This window comes from Melospiza georgiana, chromosome 11 (assembly GCF_028018845.1).
Source record: "Melospiza georgiana isolate bMelGeo1 chromosome 11, bMelGeo1.pri, whole genome shotgun sequence".
Lineage (NCBI taxonomy): Eukaryota > Metazoa > Chordata > Aves > Passeriformes > Passerellidae > Melospiza > Melospiza georgiana.
This window is the reverse complement of record NC_080440.1, coordinates 12,924,034-12,939,148: the sequence shown is the minus strand read 5'-3', so window position 1 is coordinate 12,939,148 and position 15,115 is coordinate 12,924,034. Positions and strand designations below refer to the sequence as shown.

Sequence of the window (15,115 nt, the reverse complement as noted above, 5' to 3'; positions counted from 1 at the left end):
AATGCAGGCACCTACTTGCACATATTCATTCTGAATTAAGACAGAATACAAGTATAAGGTTTACACGCTGGTATCCTTTATAATTTGCAATACCTTCTTCACAGGTCAGGCTATTGAAACAATGCTTAATCTGAGCAGGATACTACTCAACCTGGGTAAAAAGAGTGTCAGAATATTATGCTAACAGTGATAACATTCACAGAACAAATAATAATTACCAGAAAATTAAAAACTATACCAATATTTAAAAAAAAAAAAAAAAAAAAAAAAACAACACTTGATGTACACTTAGTCACAAATTGCAGAAGGCAAACGTAATGCCTGACCCCATCAAATATGTAATGAGAACAATGAGAGCAGACATTACTACAACACAGAGAAAGGTCAAAAAAACAATGGTATCAAAACACTTGCAAATCATTTAAGCAAAATCTAGTTTATTGCAGCAATTTAAGTAAAACCATGTAATAAAATACAGGGTTTGTACGTTTTCCTTTAAATGCTTGCTTCCACTTCTTGCTGAAGAGAAATACTGAATTGCCAGCTGATATAAACTTTTGAATATTTTGCTTAATTATCACAAACATGTATTCACCAACAAAGCCAAAAATACATAAAAATATAACCTAGCTGTAGTTTTCATTTTAGAAGCTGATTTTAGTTGAATTTTAATTAGGAATTCCAGCATTTCTTAACAAGCTTTTATTTTTTTTTCCTCATCCTGCAAACATTTCAGTTTACTTCTAAAAGTGGTGTTAGTTCACACACATAAATTGCTGGTTTGATAATTCTTTTCTGCCCTTTTTCTTCCATCTCAGTTCATCTATTTGTTGCAGCTTCTCAGAATTCCCTCATAGAGCTACTGAGGACAATTTCTGAGGCTCACTAGTGGCTTTGGTACAAACCTCTTGAGAAAAAGCAGTACTTGACGCAAGCATCAGCAAACGGCATAAGATGGGTAGATTCTAGATTTACTCCAGAAGAGTAAATAAGCTCATAATTTCAAAATGAAGGTATGGGATGCTGAATTTTGTTTTGCTGATTGTTTGTTTGTTTTAAGATGGAACTTACCTTTTTCAACTGTGCTTCCAACTTACTACACTCTTCTTTCTTTTGTTCTATGGCTATTTCTAAAGACTTAAGTTTGGAGTCTCTTTTCAGCCCTGCTGATGCCAATGAAGATGCATGTTCTTTGAGATCGATTAAACTAGACTGGAAAACGACCAAGAGTAAAAAGTTAATTCCTAGTCACCAGGATACTAACTCATTGCCAACTTAGCAATCACTTGGATCCTGCTCCCCCTCCCCCAGAAAGAACTGACTCAAAGATAAGCATTGATAGCAAAAGACACCATTTTGTGCATACAACTGGAACCACAGGAGCTGGCATGCACTGAAACACAAACATTCATAGTACAGACAAGCTCATCATATTCTGGAAGTACAAACACACTGAAAACCATTTCTCCAACTGACAAACAAAAACAGGAGCAGCAATTGAATATTTGAGCCTAGTGGAAGCTTAGGTAAAGGACAAAGAGATAACAATGCACAACTATGTAAAAACTGAAGCAGTATTTTATGTACAAATATGGACTGTGAAGAATGCTTAAAAAAACAGCAATTCTGAAGCTGAACACTGAAGTGGCAGAATTTCAGTACTTGACACAACTCAAGAGTAATCCTCAGCACTTACTTTCATCATAATGACATAGATAGAAGAGCAGAGTTTTTAAGAAAAGACTGACCTCTTTTTCTGTCAGTTCAGCTTGTAAAGCATTAACCTTCTCCTTCAGGTCCTTGTTTTCTTTTTTATAAGATTCAATTTCTTCAAGTCTTTCTCTGTCATCTCGATCCCTTTGCTCCTTCAGACGCTCTATTATTCTTTCCTAACAAGGGAAAGAATTGCAAAACAGAAAAGTTGGAAATAATTTTAAGAAAAGACAGCATTAAGTTTGTTTGCATTATGTAGCACTTATTAAAAAAAAACCTGCAGAAGCAGAGGATGATTGAGTTAATGGCATTAAAGTCAATGCAAGATTTCTCTAGATTTCAAAATCATAAGATCAAGTTTAAATATTTGATAAGAGTAACACAGTACCGGAACTTAATTAAAGATCTATACTGATACAAGTATGTTTAGTTTTGTGATAGATGTGGAAAGATATTCACTTCAGTAATGTATTTCCTGTGTTCATAATTGATTGAAGTCTTGAAAAGAAGTTCAAAACAAGCCATGAATAGTTTCCTCAGAGGCCATGACCAGTTTACTCAGCTTCAATTTTGTTATTACTCTACAGTGCTTGCAATATGATGTCAAAGTTCGAGATCTAATCAGCCACTTGCTATCAGTAACTTACAGTTTACATGTATCATATTTTGAGATATCAAAAAACAGTTGTCCAAGACACAGAAAAAGTACCCTAATACAAATTAAGAAACCCAAAGGAAGATTTTTCTCTGTCTAATTAACAGTAACCCTACAGGCATTTAAACTCAGCCATGTTTCTGCATATTTTGCTGATCTCCAATAACTATTTCAAGGTTTGCTGACAATCACCAGCCATTGATTGGATGATTAATTCAACGGATGAAATGGAAAAAGAAAACACAGTAGTATGGTTTCCTTAAGCTCTGATTATGTTCTACAAAATCACATTTCATCAATATTTGGAGGATGCAAACACCAATCAGAGAGAAATACTTAGGGTAGAATGAAATAACCACTAGAAGTGCATTCCAATTGGGAGCAAGTCCTTAAGCAGAGTATCAGAAGAACCATTGGGATCATTGGATGGTGGCAGTCAGGGGGCACAGAAGTAACATAATTTAGGTCCTGCACTTGGCTAAGGGCAATCCCAGGCTGGGCAGACAACAGGCAGAGCAGCCCAGAGGAGGAGGACTTGGCTGTGTACAGTGACACAAAGCTCAACATGACTCAGCCAGGAGGACTCAGAGCCCAGAGCACCACCTGCACTCCTGGGCTGCATCCAAAGCAGCGAGGCCAGCAGCTCAGGGGAGGTGACTCTGCCCTCCTGCCCTGCTGCCACCCAGCTGGAGGAGAACTGCTCCAGCTCTGGGGCCCCCACACAAGGACACAGAGGTGCTGCAGAGGCTCCTCAGGAGGGCCAGGAAGATCTGAGGGCTGAAACAACCTGGTCTAATGGAAGGTGTCTCCTCCCACAGCAAGGGGGTTGGAACTAGGTGATGATCTTTAACATCCTTCCAATCTAAACTCATGACACTAAATAGCTTCAGGTTTAATCCTAATAACAAACAATGTAAATTCTTAATAGTTTGAACATTAATATTAAAGACGCCAGCCTCCATAAAGCAGAATAGTTTAATAATCATAAACATTCAGATTCCACCTGGTTATATTCAGTATTCATTTTTTACCAATTCCTTCTTGAAGATTTATTTACCCAAATGATTTTTTCATCTACAACAAATTAAACATAACACCATTTCATCTTTTTAATGAACAGTGTATTTTGTTCTCAGTCAATCACAAAAGAAGACTAATTTATCTGTCAGCTGCATAAGGCTAAATGTCAAAAGCGTGTTAAAAGGCCCTAATAAACCATGTTTTGCTTGATTAACAGCTAACTTGCAGAAATCCCAACAATGTGTTCTTGTTTCAGTCTTGTTTGCATTGGGCAGCTTTCCTTATGCACTAATCTGGGACCTCACAGGTCTAATCTATTTGCACTTTATCACAGAAGCAGGAACTGAATTGCCCCAGCATATAGCTCCATTATCAGACATACTCCATTGCTTATCTGCTGTATGCTGCTACAGTAGGACCAACTTTATAAATATCAGCTTCATGAAAGCAACCTCTTGAGCTGCTTTGGGCCAGTCCAAGAGCTGAGATATTCTTTGAAAAGTTTCTTGTTATAACATCAAGGCAGCTGATAGCACTTTTGCACAGTCTGATTTTCAAACCTTTTTTTCTTTTTTAATTGCAATATAATCCTTATTATTGCTGCCACAAATTTTCAGTGCTTAGAGGCTCTGAAATTCGAGATAAATAGTTGAATGAATGTTTTGCAGCTTAGTTCCAAAATGAACTCAAATGCAACTGAAGTTGATTTGTTTCTGCTTCCTGACAAGAGGAAAAATCACACCAGCAATATCATCAAAAAATTATAAGATTAAAAGAGGGAAAATTTGACATGGTTTTATTATATCTACATCAATTTCTCATTTACTGTTCCCAAGATACCTAATCACTAAATACAAAAGAAAATCAAGAGACAGATACTTGGAAAAATCTATTTCCATAAAGAATAAGGAGACACATTTTCTAATTCAGAGCCAAAATCTTAATCTGTGTATTTTCAAAAAAACTGCAGGAAGACATTTGAGTTTTGGACTCCAAAAACAGCTTTATAATTCATTAATATCATATGATCATGTTTTAATTTGTTCATTTCTTCCTGTAGATGCTAAGGAAAGCACTTCTATCAGATTCCAGTAAATTGTGGTTAGCTAAACTTGTATGAATATATTTTATTTCTATTTAAAAAGAGCTTCCCATGACAGTCCTGAAGTATTTTATTCATTATTTTTTAATTAAAATTCTAAAAACTATTGAATGGACAAAGAATTAATTTAATGCAAAAAACAGCCTAATCTCAGACTACAAACACAAAATTATATAGTTGAAAATGTCTGACACAATTTCTAGAAAAAAAAAGCATGCAAACAAAATGGAAACCAGGTATTCTTAAATGAAAGCATCATCCTTTCTTGACAGCATTACATGCTGAATTGATAAAAGCACCTACATTGATGCACTTGCTAATAAACAACTCACTAAGGGTTCCCGTGCTGTCCAACTTGGACAAACCTCTATCCCAGATTTCTAGCAGTATTCCCAATGGAAATATTTAATAACTATTGATAAAGTCTGTAGGCCTGAAGATGTTGCTGCATAAGAAATTTACTGAGAGCAGTCAGGAGGAATTGGGAAGCTGGACATAGAAAGGAATGAGGCACATGTGTAAACAGTATATGTCAAAGTATTTAGCTGCCAGAAGACAGAAGAAAGCCAGGTGTAATTGTCCATTTGGAATTTCTATAGGATGGCAACTGGCTTCTTTCAGTGTGTAACTTCATCCCAGAAATCCCCCCTGACTTCAAAAAATCTGCCCTTCCTGGTGTGGCCTTCAAGGGACTTACAATGGAAAAGAAATTGAGGGTGATTTCCCTATACAACAATCAAAATCCTACAGAGAGATGCATTTACCTTGGAAACTTTCTCCTCGTTGTGGCTTATGCTCTCAGATCAAGCACCCCATTGTTCAAAGCTAATCTCAATCCTAATTCGGCAGTGGTGCTTGCCTCCTACTCCTATGCAGGTCTCCTACTCTATGCAAGTCACTCTGCTTCCCAAAGGACTGTTTTAAAAAACCCTCAGCTGCCTCTATGGGCATTTTGGGACAGTGACTAATCCAGAAAAGATAGTTTACAAGGAGAGAAAACAGATTAAAAAGTACTTTGTCATTTTTTTATTAACATGCTGTGAAATTGATGAACACTGTGTCCAGATTAGCAGTGAAAGATTACAGAAATGTATCATTTTTTGTATAAATAAATGCTTATCCACATGGTGCAATACCAGTAAGAACTTTTTTCACTGTTGTTGACCAAGCAAATGCAAGAAAATCAATTAAACACACAAGAAATAAAAAATTTGACATAAACATTGTATGTGTCAGTAACAACACCACAGCAGCATTTTCGAGTCATATGCAGTCATAAGTACCTTCAAAGGATTACACACATATTACTTTACTGTTCACATTTGAGTAGTATATATAAAGATCTGTGAGCTGAAAAACGTGGGTATTTGTACTAATTTTTTTGGCATATAAATTCACTTGCATTACCTCGTATTCAAAGTGAACTGAAAGAAGAAACCTGACCTCACTGAAACTGGTAGGAATGTTGCCACTAATTTAAACAGTCCAGATTTATCCCTTCTCCTAGGTATTTTCAAATTAAAGGCATAGACTTTGTAAAAGAAAAAAAAAAAGGAATGCTCAATATTTTTTTAATGAAACAGTTTCCCTTAAAAATGAAGTGTAGGAAGCCAATAGTGCTCACAGCAAGCCAAGGTAACAGTTGGTACAGCCAACTGTTAATGGGAAAAATAACAAGATAATCAAGATCACAAAGACAGAAAAATGCCGAAAATTCTACCTTCTTCAAGTCAGGTGTCCAATGCCTTTCAGTTCTTTCAGGGAATAACCACTCACCCCATTGACTAAGGCAAAATCTTCCCATGTCCTGGACCATTTTCTCCATAAGCATTCAAAGGGCATCACTCCTTCCCCTCCAAGTTCTGTGTCAGTTCATCCCCTCACAGTCATTCCTGCTCATCCTACCACAACAGGGCCACCTGCTTCCCTGACAAGGCCCCCAGACTTTGGGAGAGCTGTCAGGCCAACGTAGAAGCACATTTTCTGCACACACTTCACCCACAAGAGCAGCACATAAAGGTTTTCAAGAGAAAACTTTACCTTTTCTGACAGGGCTTCCTCTAAGGTTGCCAGTGCCGTGTCTGTATTACTGGAATCCGTCTGCAGTGACTTCACTCTGTCTTTCAGATTAGTTAGTTGTTTGTCTTTGTCCCTAAGTTGCTCCTGTAGATTTTCAATCTGTGAATAAAAACATTACAATAATCATCAACCTTGTCATAACATTCCAAGAGGGACCTGGGTGCTGAGTGCCTACACATCACACATATGATACACATGCCTCATTATACTGCCAGGTGTGTAACTGCTATATCATCAACAGTTTTAAACTTCAGTTCTTTCTATTTTGTTTTCTTTTGCTGAAGAAGTATAATTTTCCAATAAAGTAAAGGGAAAATCTCACTGCAGTCAGGTATTTTATTATTTAAATATTTTCTGATATTAATCACTCTAGTTAAAGGTACTGTGTTATCACAGTAATTCAAAGTATGTCTGGAATTACCCCTTTAGTATATTCTAGTTCAATAAGAAGGACCAAAAAAGGGTGAGGCAAACCAATTTGAGTGAGCCTTAAAATGAGGAAGAAGAAAGATTATAACCTGCCTATCTAAAAATCTCTTCTTCCATGATGCCTTGCTGTAAGGAAAACTAAGCTGGGCAGAGATCAGGATGTTTGTTCTTAAAAAGGCCAAACCCACAAACAACCAAACAAAAAATTTTAAGGGGCACCACTTCCATTCACTTTCTTCACCTCCATGAATATTCCAAGTATGTCACTCTATTTTGGATATTTTAACTTCTTTAAATAAAATTGGTTCCTCATCTAGAAAGTATTTGAAGATATTGCTCAAGTACCACCTATAAGCACACTGTCATGATTGATAGTGGTTAATTCAGGAAGAGTTAAATCACAAAGGTTTTGCACAAGAAGTTGTCCACAAAGCAACGTGGACTTTGGAAGCAAATGTGAATAAAAGCACTCAGCTGCTGATTGTGATGGCAATCCCCTTCTGTGGCTGTAAGGCACTGTGACCTCTGGGCAGAATGCAGGGCGCTGTGTTGTGTCAGCTGTGTAAAATTTCATTAATTGTCTGTTGGAGGAATCCCCCTCCCTCCATCCTGCATTCTCAGTGCCATTCATTATTATGCACCAACTGGCAAAAACCCAAGATTTGTTACTTAAGACTTCGTACAAACAAATAGTAACAAGAAAATTAACTGGTCTGTTATTTTAGTATGCCACTTCAGATAATATAAGAAAATATGCCAAAATCCATGAAGTATCATTTGCTCAAAACTGGTTTTAAATACGTTGTCAACATTAGACAAATTATTACTGTCAACAGATATTCAAACTCTTACTTTCATCAGTGATTTTTTTCAGTTTGGATCACGTTCTCTTGCTACTGAAATGAACTCAGTTTTCCTGTTCATTTTATAATGATTTCTTTTTTCACATAGCCAATATCTTTCCATTTAAAGAAACTTAGAGTTTAAGAGAAGCAGAAGTTTTACAGCTAAAAGATTTTAAAGATTTCTTTACAAATCTGAAGTTGAATTTAATGCATGTGCAGCTCTGCAGAATTCAACAGTTACGTCAATAAAAATTTGATCTCCATATGTAAGAACATACCACCATAATCAAATACACTTTAATTTGGGGCACACCTAGGTAAAAATTCTCCTCCTACTACATTATACAAGTGTGGGAGAAAAAATCCTGAAGTTTTGACATCATATATATCTACAATTAACAAGTCATAAAATCCACAGTACAGCTGTGTGCACTGCATAAAGTGTGTTTCCAAAAAATTAAATTTTAAAAGAATTTAAATAAAAATTAAAACAAAATTTGAAAGTAAATTTGAAGGAGCACAATTCAATTATAAATTCTTTATAGTATGTCAAGCACAAGTCTTGTACCTTTTCTTCTTTTTCCTTTTTTTTTTTTTAATATATACATCGCTTGGTGTATCAGATTACTGCTATGAGCCAAAGATTCCACTTGCTGTGTCAACTATAAAATATTAAGGAATATATAGAAAGGTCTTTTTGGGAAGACCTGACATAGAATAGCTTACTCTTGTGAATGACCTCTTGCAATATTTTTCTTCGTGTGTATATTTTATACAGATACAGAAACATGATACACGTGTTAATGAGTTAAGAACTTTTTATTTTATGGCATGTGTATTAGTCACATCTAAAATTACATTAACTGGCATTCAGAGGACTGCACACTATGTTTCTTTCTTTACTTCATCCAAGTATTAATGATTCCAACAACTGCCTCATGACACCCTGTGGAATACTTAAGCAATTGCACATTTCAGCTTCACCAAAACAAATTCTCAAGTAAAAGGGAAATAAAACAGGAGAGTGAATATTGATTACATGTTCTTTGAAACAAAGTTAAGATCTGCTCCTTTACTATCATCAGCTTGACCTACCAATTCTAGGCACCCTAAATTAAAGTACTTATTTCCTATGCACAGTGCTTATCTGAATTCCACAGCATTTACACGATTTCCTTCCTCTTAAAACTAATTGAAAATATGAGCCAACCCTTAACCAAGAAAACATGTTCTAAAATTATTCAGCATTTACAAAATTCTTTCCTCAGAGGTAAAAGAGAACAGGCAGCAAATTAAAAACATCCCCAGTGAATCACAACTGCTTTAAAATAAGTCACTCAATACATACTCCATAGATAAAATAAGAGGAAAGGATCTAATTATTCTTCTATTTGTGCTATATAAACCTGAAGGAAATACTTTGATGGGAACAGGACCACACTGGGGTATGCTAAAGCAGAATCAGTACCACAGAGTATTTGTCATTTGGGATGGGCACAGGATTAGCCAAGACCTACTGATGCAGACAAGACTTTATGACCAGTTAATCCCAGAGTTCTCTCAACAAGATTACAGGAGACAAAGAGATTGAGAGGTCTCACATGTTAAAATCTTGGAACACAAGATATGATTTAGTTCTTCCTGTGATTTTTAAATCCAGAAACAACAAACCCTCTGGTAACCTCTGTCATTCTCTAACACACAAATGTATCTGGGTACAAGCGTTTATGTAAGAATACAATTCTCTTACTGAATAATGACTTTTGAGCATGCCTGAATTCAGTTTGTGGCAGAGACTGTCAAGACCATCTTAAGCCTCAAGTTCTTATTTTTTCTGATAGGAAGTTAGTTACTGTGAAGTTTTGTCAACATCTATTTCTTACCCCTGTGAACTGCTATTCCCTGTGAACTGCTATTCCCTGTGCCAGGATGAAAAGAAAGTGCTGTATTCTTTCTGCATTTCAGAAAGTGTGTATATTCCCAGGGCTTAACCCAGACTTTATTCCTTCTTTTAAAACAATACCCTTACAGATAAATGTCTTTCCTATGAGGCATCCTGTCAATAAACCTCAAGTGCTAATCTTGTCACCTTATGGCGACAGTCTCAGGAATGCTTATTAAATACTCAAGGGATTAAATTAAATCTCACCCCCAGACAGGCTTTAAAAGTCTCCAGTAACCCAAGTTCTCAAAAGAAAACTCCTTTCATTGTCAAAATTAAGGTACTGTACTATGAAACTTGCAAGAAAATTATACAATCAAAGAAAATGTTCCAGGCTGTAACAATTTGCCTTCAGAGATGTGCATTAAAGTGTAAGAGAATTTAAGAACCTGGAAAAGAGACATTATCTAAGACTTCTTGGTCCCAGCTAATGAAACCATAAAGCCATATATTTAAACTTAGCAGCAACTATTTCCCTCTCTTCTCTCTACTTGAGTTTTAAATAGCTCAGACAATAAGTATTTTGTAACAATAGGGTTTTTTACTCCAAAAGTTCATTTTGCTCTATTCTAAATTTCTATAGGCAGAAGTCTTCAAGATTTGTTTCACATTGAAGCACAGACTATGTCAATTCCAGTGAAGTAAAATCAATAAGTTTAGTTTTATATAAATTTAAAATTGAAACCTAGGAGAGAAAACAGAACTTTTGTATGTATCATTTCTATTCATTAAAAAAAAATCTTTGTATTTTAGGAAATTAAATTCTACTAAACAATTTCCCAAATACTGTTACAATCTACTTTAAACAAGAAAAAGGGATTTCATAAGCAGCATTCATCCCACATGAGCATTATCTATGACTACTTTAAAACTTAGTATTCATTTTCAGACTTTAGCTTCTGCCTTAGAGTCATAGATAGCAAAAGACAAAAGTAATGTAACTATTAATCAAAACAGAAAAAAACAGGCATAGTTAAAACATAAAACTAAATGGCTACTTACACATAATTTATTTTTATTAGTAAGACTCATGGTAAATGTTCTCACTCATATGGTCCTTTTCAGAAACATCTCAGGATGTCCCAGAACATGAAACCAGCTTTAGTAGTGACTCAGCAAAAGATGTCTACAGACATCCCAACATCTCCTTCTGGTGTCTGTGAATGTGTGCATGCTTAATTTGTAATCAAAAAACCAAAAAAAATGAAATTACATCACCATGGCTGTAAAAATATAAAGGTCTGAATAGTAATAGTAGACTTAATATAGAGATATAGTTTTTGGAGAGCACTATTGATTTTTAGCAATTTTCTTTTTACCAAATGGTACAAAGTTATTAACGGTACAGTTATTAAATATCATATCAGGCACTATATTTGAAAATAACATGCTCTACAGCAGCTATTTAGAGTTTCAGCCCATGAAGTGAGAGGGGAAATTTTACTTAGAGTCACAATACTACCTAAATGCAATTCTTAGTTTAAGCAGAACTTCCAATAATAAAATGAGCCCACTGAAGGAGAATTTCTGCTTCAACAGTTTGACATTGCAGATTGCCTTTAGGCTTGAAAGAGACTGCCCCAAAATGCTTCCTCAACCAGTGCCAGTAACTTTCACTTGTTCTTCATTTTAAGTAGGTAGATGGACAAGCATTAACTAGGAGTATTCCTTCCAAAGCAAAGTATCACATACTTTAACACTGATAGCAGAAGCACAGCCATGAGGTTCAGCCCCCTGAAGAGCACTAAGAGTTGCTCTTATATAAAAGCAAAAAAGAGTTGCTTTTATGTATATCTTACTAAAAATGTCACATTTTCTTACAACAAAGCTCTGCCCTAAGGAGTAAGCAGAGGAAGAATAGAGGAATATTTTAAAATCTAGAAGACATTCTTGCTGTAAACAGTTTAGTCCCATATGTTCACTCTGACTATCCATTTATTTGATAGTCTATCCAACATATCCACCACTGTATCTTCATAAAGCTGCAAATGCAAAAAATTTATATTAATGAAGACATGAAATTTACATTGATATCAAGCTTCTGAACAGCTGTAACACAGCAATTAAACTTTCCCAGAGTATGCTAAGGAAAGTAAGTAAGTCTGTGGTAGAATTCAAAGGTCTACTCCCATAATGTGCAAGTATTTCCCACATCATTATTTGTTCTGTATGATTCAGTTTGTTAAAGGCATCAACTGAGGATTAGAGAAATCTCAGGGAAAAGAGCACAGTACAGAAGCATAAGATATTATTATATATTAAAAAATCCAATATGATTTGAACTTTACCTAAAGAGAAAATACATATACCAAATAATTTCAGAGAGAGGAAAAAATTATATAAAAATAAGAAAAGGAATCTATGAACTGTTGATCAGTGGGGAATCAGTCATTTATTGGGATATGCAGTAATGTTCTCTGGTTAGTACCTATTATATGTGACTTTTAAAAATTTGTCTTTATTCCATGATTGGAAACCTCAATCTACTGTCTCATGTACATATCAAAACTGGGAGCATCCTATTGCATCAATAAATAGAAGCAAATGCAACTAAAATTGGAGATCAAAAAGTATAACTATCTTTTCCTATTCTTCTTCCAAAACAAGCATGTATGTTTGTTTTATTGTGCAGTCACTGAAGGAAATAATTCATCCACTTGTACTTACTGTAAGACTCCAGATCCTTCCATAATACAGGATTCAAAGCACAGGTACAGGAAGGATTCAGAGGAATCAACAAGCATTAGGAAAAAAGAGGTGTGTGCTGAGTTTTCATACAGAGAGCAGAAGAAAACTCCCCCAGGGCTGCTTAGGGAAGAGCTCTGCCCTCAAGTCAGCTGATACTTTTACAGGGCCCTAAAAGCAGGTCAGTGGGCAAAGCAGCCAAGAGAGGAGAAGGCTGTCACACAGAAAGGAGCTCCTGGACTCAAAGCTTGGCTGCTGTTGCCAGACTCAAGCTGAGAAAGAGCTGGAACTTAACGCTAAAATTAACCTTCCCCAGGAAGCTGGCCAAAAGAAGCCTGGGCTGATAATATCCACTTGTGTATCTGGAAATACTCAGTCTCTGTCTCCTTCTCCTCAGGGGCCAATAAATACTCTGAACAAAACAGCTTGACTCTTGGACTCTTCTAAGCAGGACTTGTGAGACATCCATTGAAAACCTTTTGCTCTCATTATATGTATTTACTGTGATGTAATTCAGAATGCAATAGGTATTTTCCAGATAGTAAATACAGAAATACAAAATAAACTAACACATCATTCCATTTATGACAAGAGGATGCAGACATTCATTCTTAAGCTAATGCTTTTTATAAAGTCTGTCTATATATATGAGGGCCAGATTTTCAAGCTGGGTTGGTTGGGTACCTACATCTCACAATATTTTATGAGTTACAAGCTGATCACTGAAATTTTTTTGAAGTCTAGCCCAATTTGCACACTGAGAGCACCTGACTACTAGTCAAAGTCAACCATGAAAAATACTACCCTTCTGCTGCTTGAAAACATCTGGTGATATTCTACTCGTGGCCAGTTTTGTACTATTTGGTGTATATCCCTATAAAATAGGCTACATTGGCTTACACCAAAATTTTTAAAGACTATTTTGCATGAAAAACTATTACCCTATGTCATATGCCAGTGAGAGAAGTACATCTACTTTAATACACTGTAATGTAAATTCACATGGAGGAAAAAAAGAACGCTGCTTTGGAATTCTTGTATTTTGAATACAGATCATTGAAGTTGAATGTGATTTTCTGGTGTACCTTGTCATTCCTACTAGGTCTGTATCAACTGGGAAGACTCGGGGGCCTCTGCCCAGATTGAAAAGTTACAGCACATCTCATGTAAAAGTTAACAGATGGTGAGAAGAGAGAGGCATCTGACAAGTTGTACAGACAAGTGTTGGGCAACAGGGAACACTGAAAAGGAAAGCTACAAAAGAAATAGAGTAAGAAAAGGCACCTCAAGAGGCTGCAGAAAGAGAGCAGAAGCCAGTTTGACAGTAGCTGGGGAAGTTTTCCAGAGCAATGAACACAGAGAAATCAAAAGGCTGGACAAGAACAGGGAGTAACAAAAGGTGTGTGGTGTGTGCTGTGCTTTAAAATACAGAAATATATAAAGGGAAATAGATGTAATAGAAAAGGAAGAACAACAGAAGCTGGGAAATAGATGACCAGTCTGTTCTGAAAGCAGATTTCGTTTGGATATCCAAAGTATTACAAGAAAAACACTAAAAAGCATATTATCTTACTTTTAATTTAAATTATTTCACTTTATAACATGTTATTAAAATAAATACAGTTATTAAAGAGTAAGATAGTAATTTTATATCCTTAGGAAAATTATTAAGATAGGAAAACAGAGAGACATCCAGAAAAAAATTATTTCCCTTACAGAAAAGAGCCATAACCTTAAGTTCTGAATAACAGGCAGAAACCTTACAAACTGCTTCATTTCAAAGTGAAAAGGTTGAGCAGGTTGTGACGTGGAAAGGCTTGAAGCCTGACTTAATCCCTAGAGAAAAAAAAATGTTTTCATTCACTGTAAGAATCTCCTTCAAATCCTGCTTGTGGGCAGTGGAACACACTGTAATACCCTAAGATCCTTTCCAGGACTGCCTATGTTACCCAGCAATGAAAAACCTATGATAATTGAATTTCCTTTCCCATTTGAAGGCTATCCAATCACTTAATAGATGACCTTGTCAATCTGATTTCATGGTACTCATTTTCTAAGATTTACACTGTCCAAAATAATTTATCCTCATTTGTGATATTTATACCTTCAGAATGTTGAAATAAAAAACTAAGCTCTACTGACTTTAGACAGATACCCAAACCCAACAGGCTTTGACCATTCTTCTTGTCTGACACTTTCATATTTCCATCCTTCTTTTGACCACAAGATGTCTGAAATCACACATGGTTTTTCAGGTGGGATGACACAAAAGCCATTTAGAGAGCAGTTATCTTTTGCTCCACTACCCATTATTTCTGCAGACAGAATATTGGCAATTTCCACTACCAGATCACATTTGAAATACTTTTCAAAACTGTATTAATCATTGCCTTCAGCCTCCTGGCATTAACACTCCAACATTTCTTTTTGGGCTAGTCATCATCTCCTTTTCTTCATCTGCATTCAAAAGTGGTTGGGTTTTTTTTCTCTAACTGAAACAATGAAGAATATTTTCTAAATGAAAATGCTGAATAAAGTTATTATGTGATAAAAGTTATTCTCACTCCAAATAAGTCCCTCTCATCTTAACTGCAGTTAACTGCAGTTGTTTTTATTCTTTTTGATCGCTCTTCAATCAATTCCCA

The 15,115-nt window shown here is 35.7% G+C and overlaps 1 protein-coding gene across 12 annotated transcripts in view; it reads right to left on the bottom strand.

Annotated features, from left to right (window-relative positions):
• Nucleotides 1-15,115, bottom strand: part of ERC2 (ELKS/RAB6-interacting/CAST family member 2) — a 404,073-nt gene that overhangs the window by 256,673 nt on the left and 132,285 nt on the right. For 8 of the 12 annotated variants that reach the window (XR_009115064.1, XR_009115063.1, XR_009115065.1 and 5 more), the window contains 3 exons: nt 6,531-6,668; nt 1,749-1,889; nt 1,072-1,212 (listed from right to left, as the gene is read on the bottom strand). Coding sequence is in view for 1 of the 12 variants with exons in the window: in XM_058031993.1 (XP_057887976.1) it covers nt 1,072-1,212; nt 1,749-1,889; nt 6,531-6,668 (420 nt within the window). In the remaining 11 variants the exon portion in view is untranslated. The remainder of the gene's footprint in view (nt 1-1,071; nt 1,213-1,748; nt 1,890-6,530; nt 6,669-15,115) is intronic. The other 4 variants (XR_009115070.1, XR_009115071.1, XR_009115072.1 and 1 more) reach the window with 1 other exon arrangement.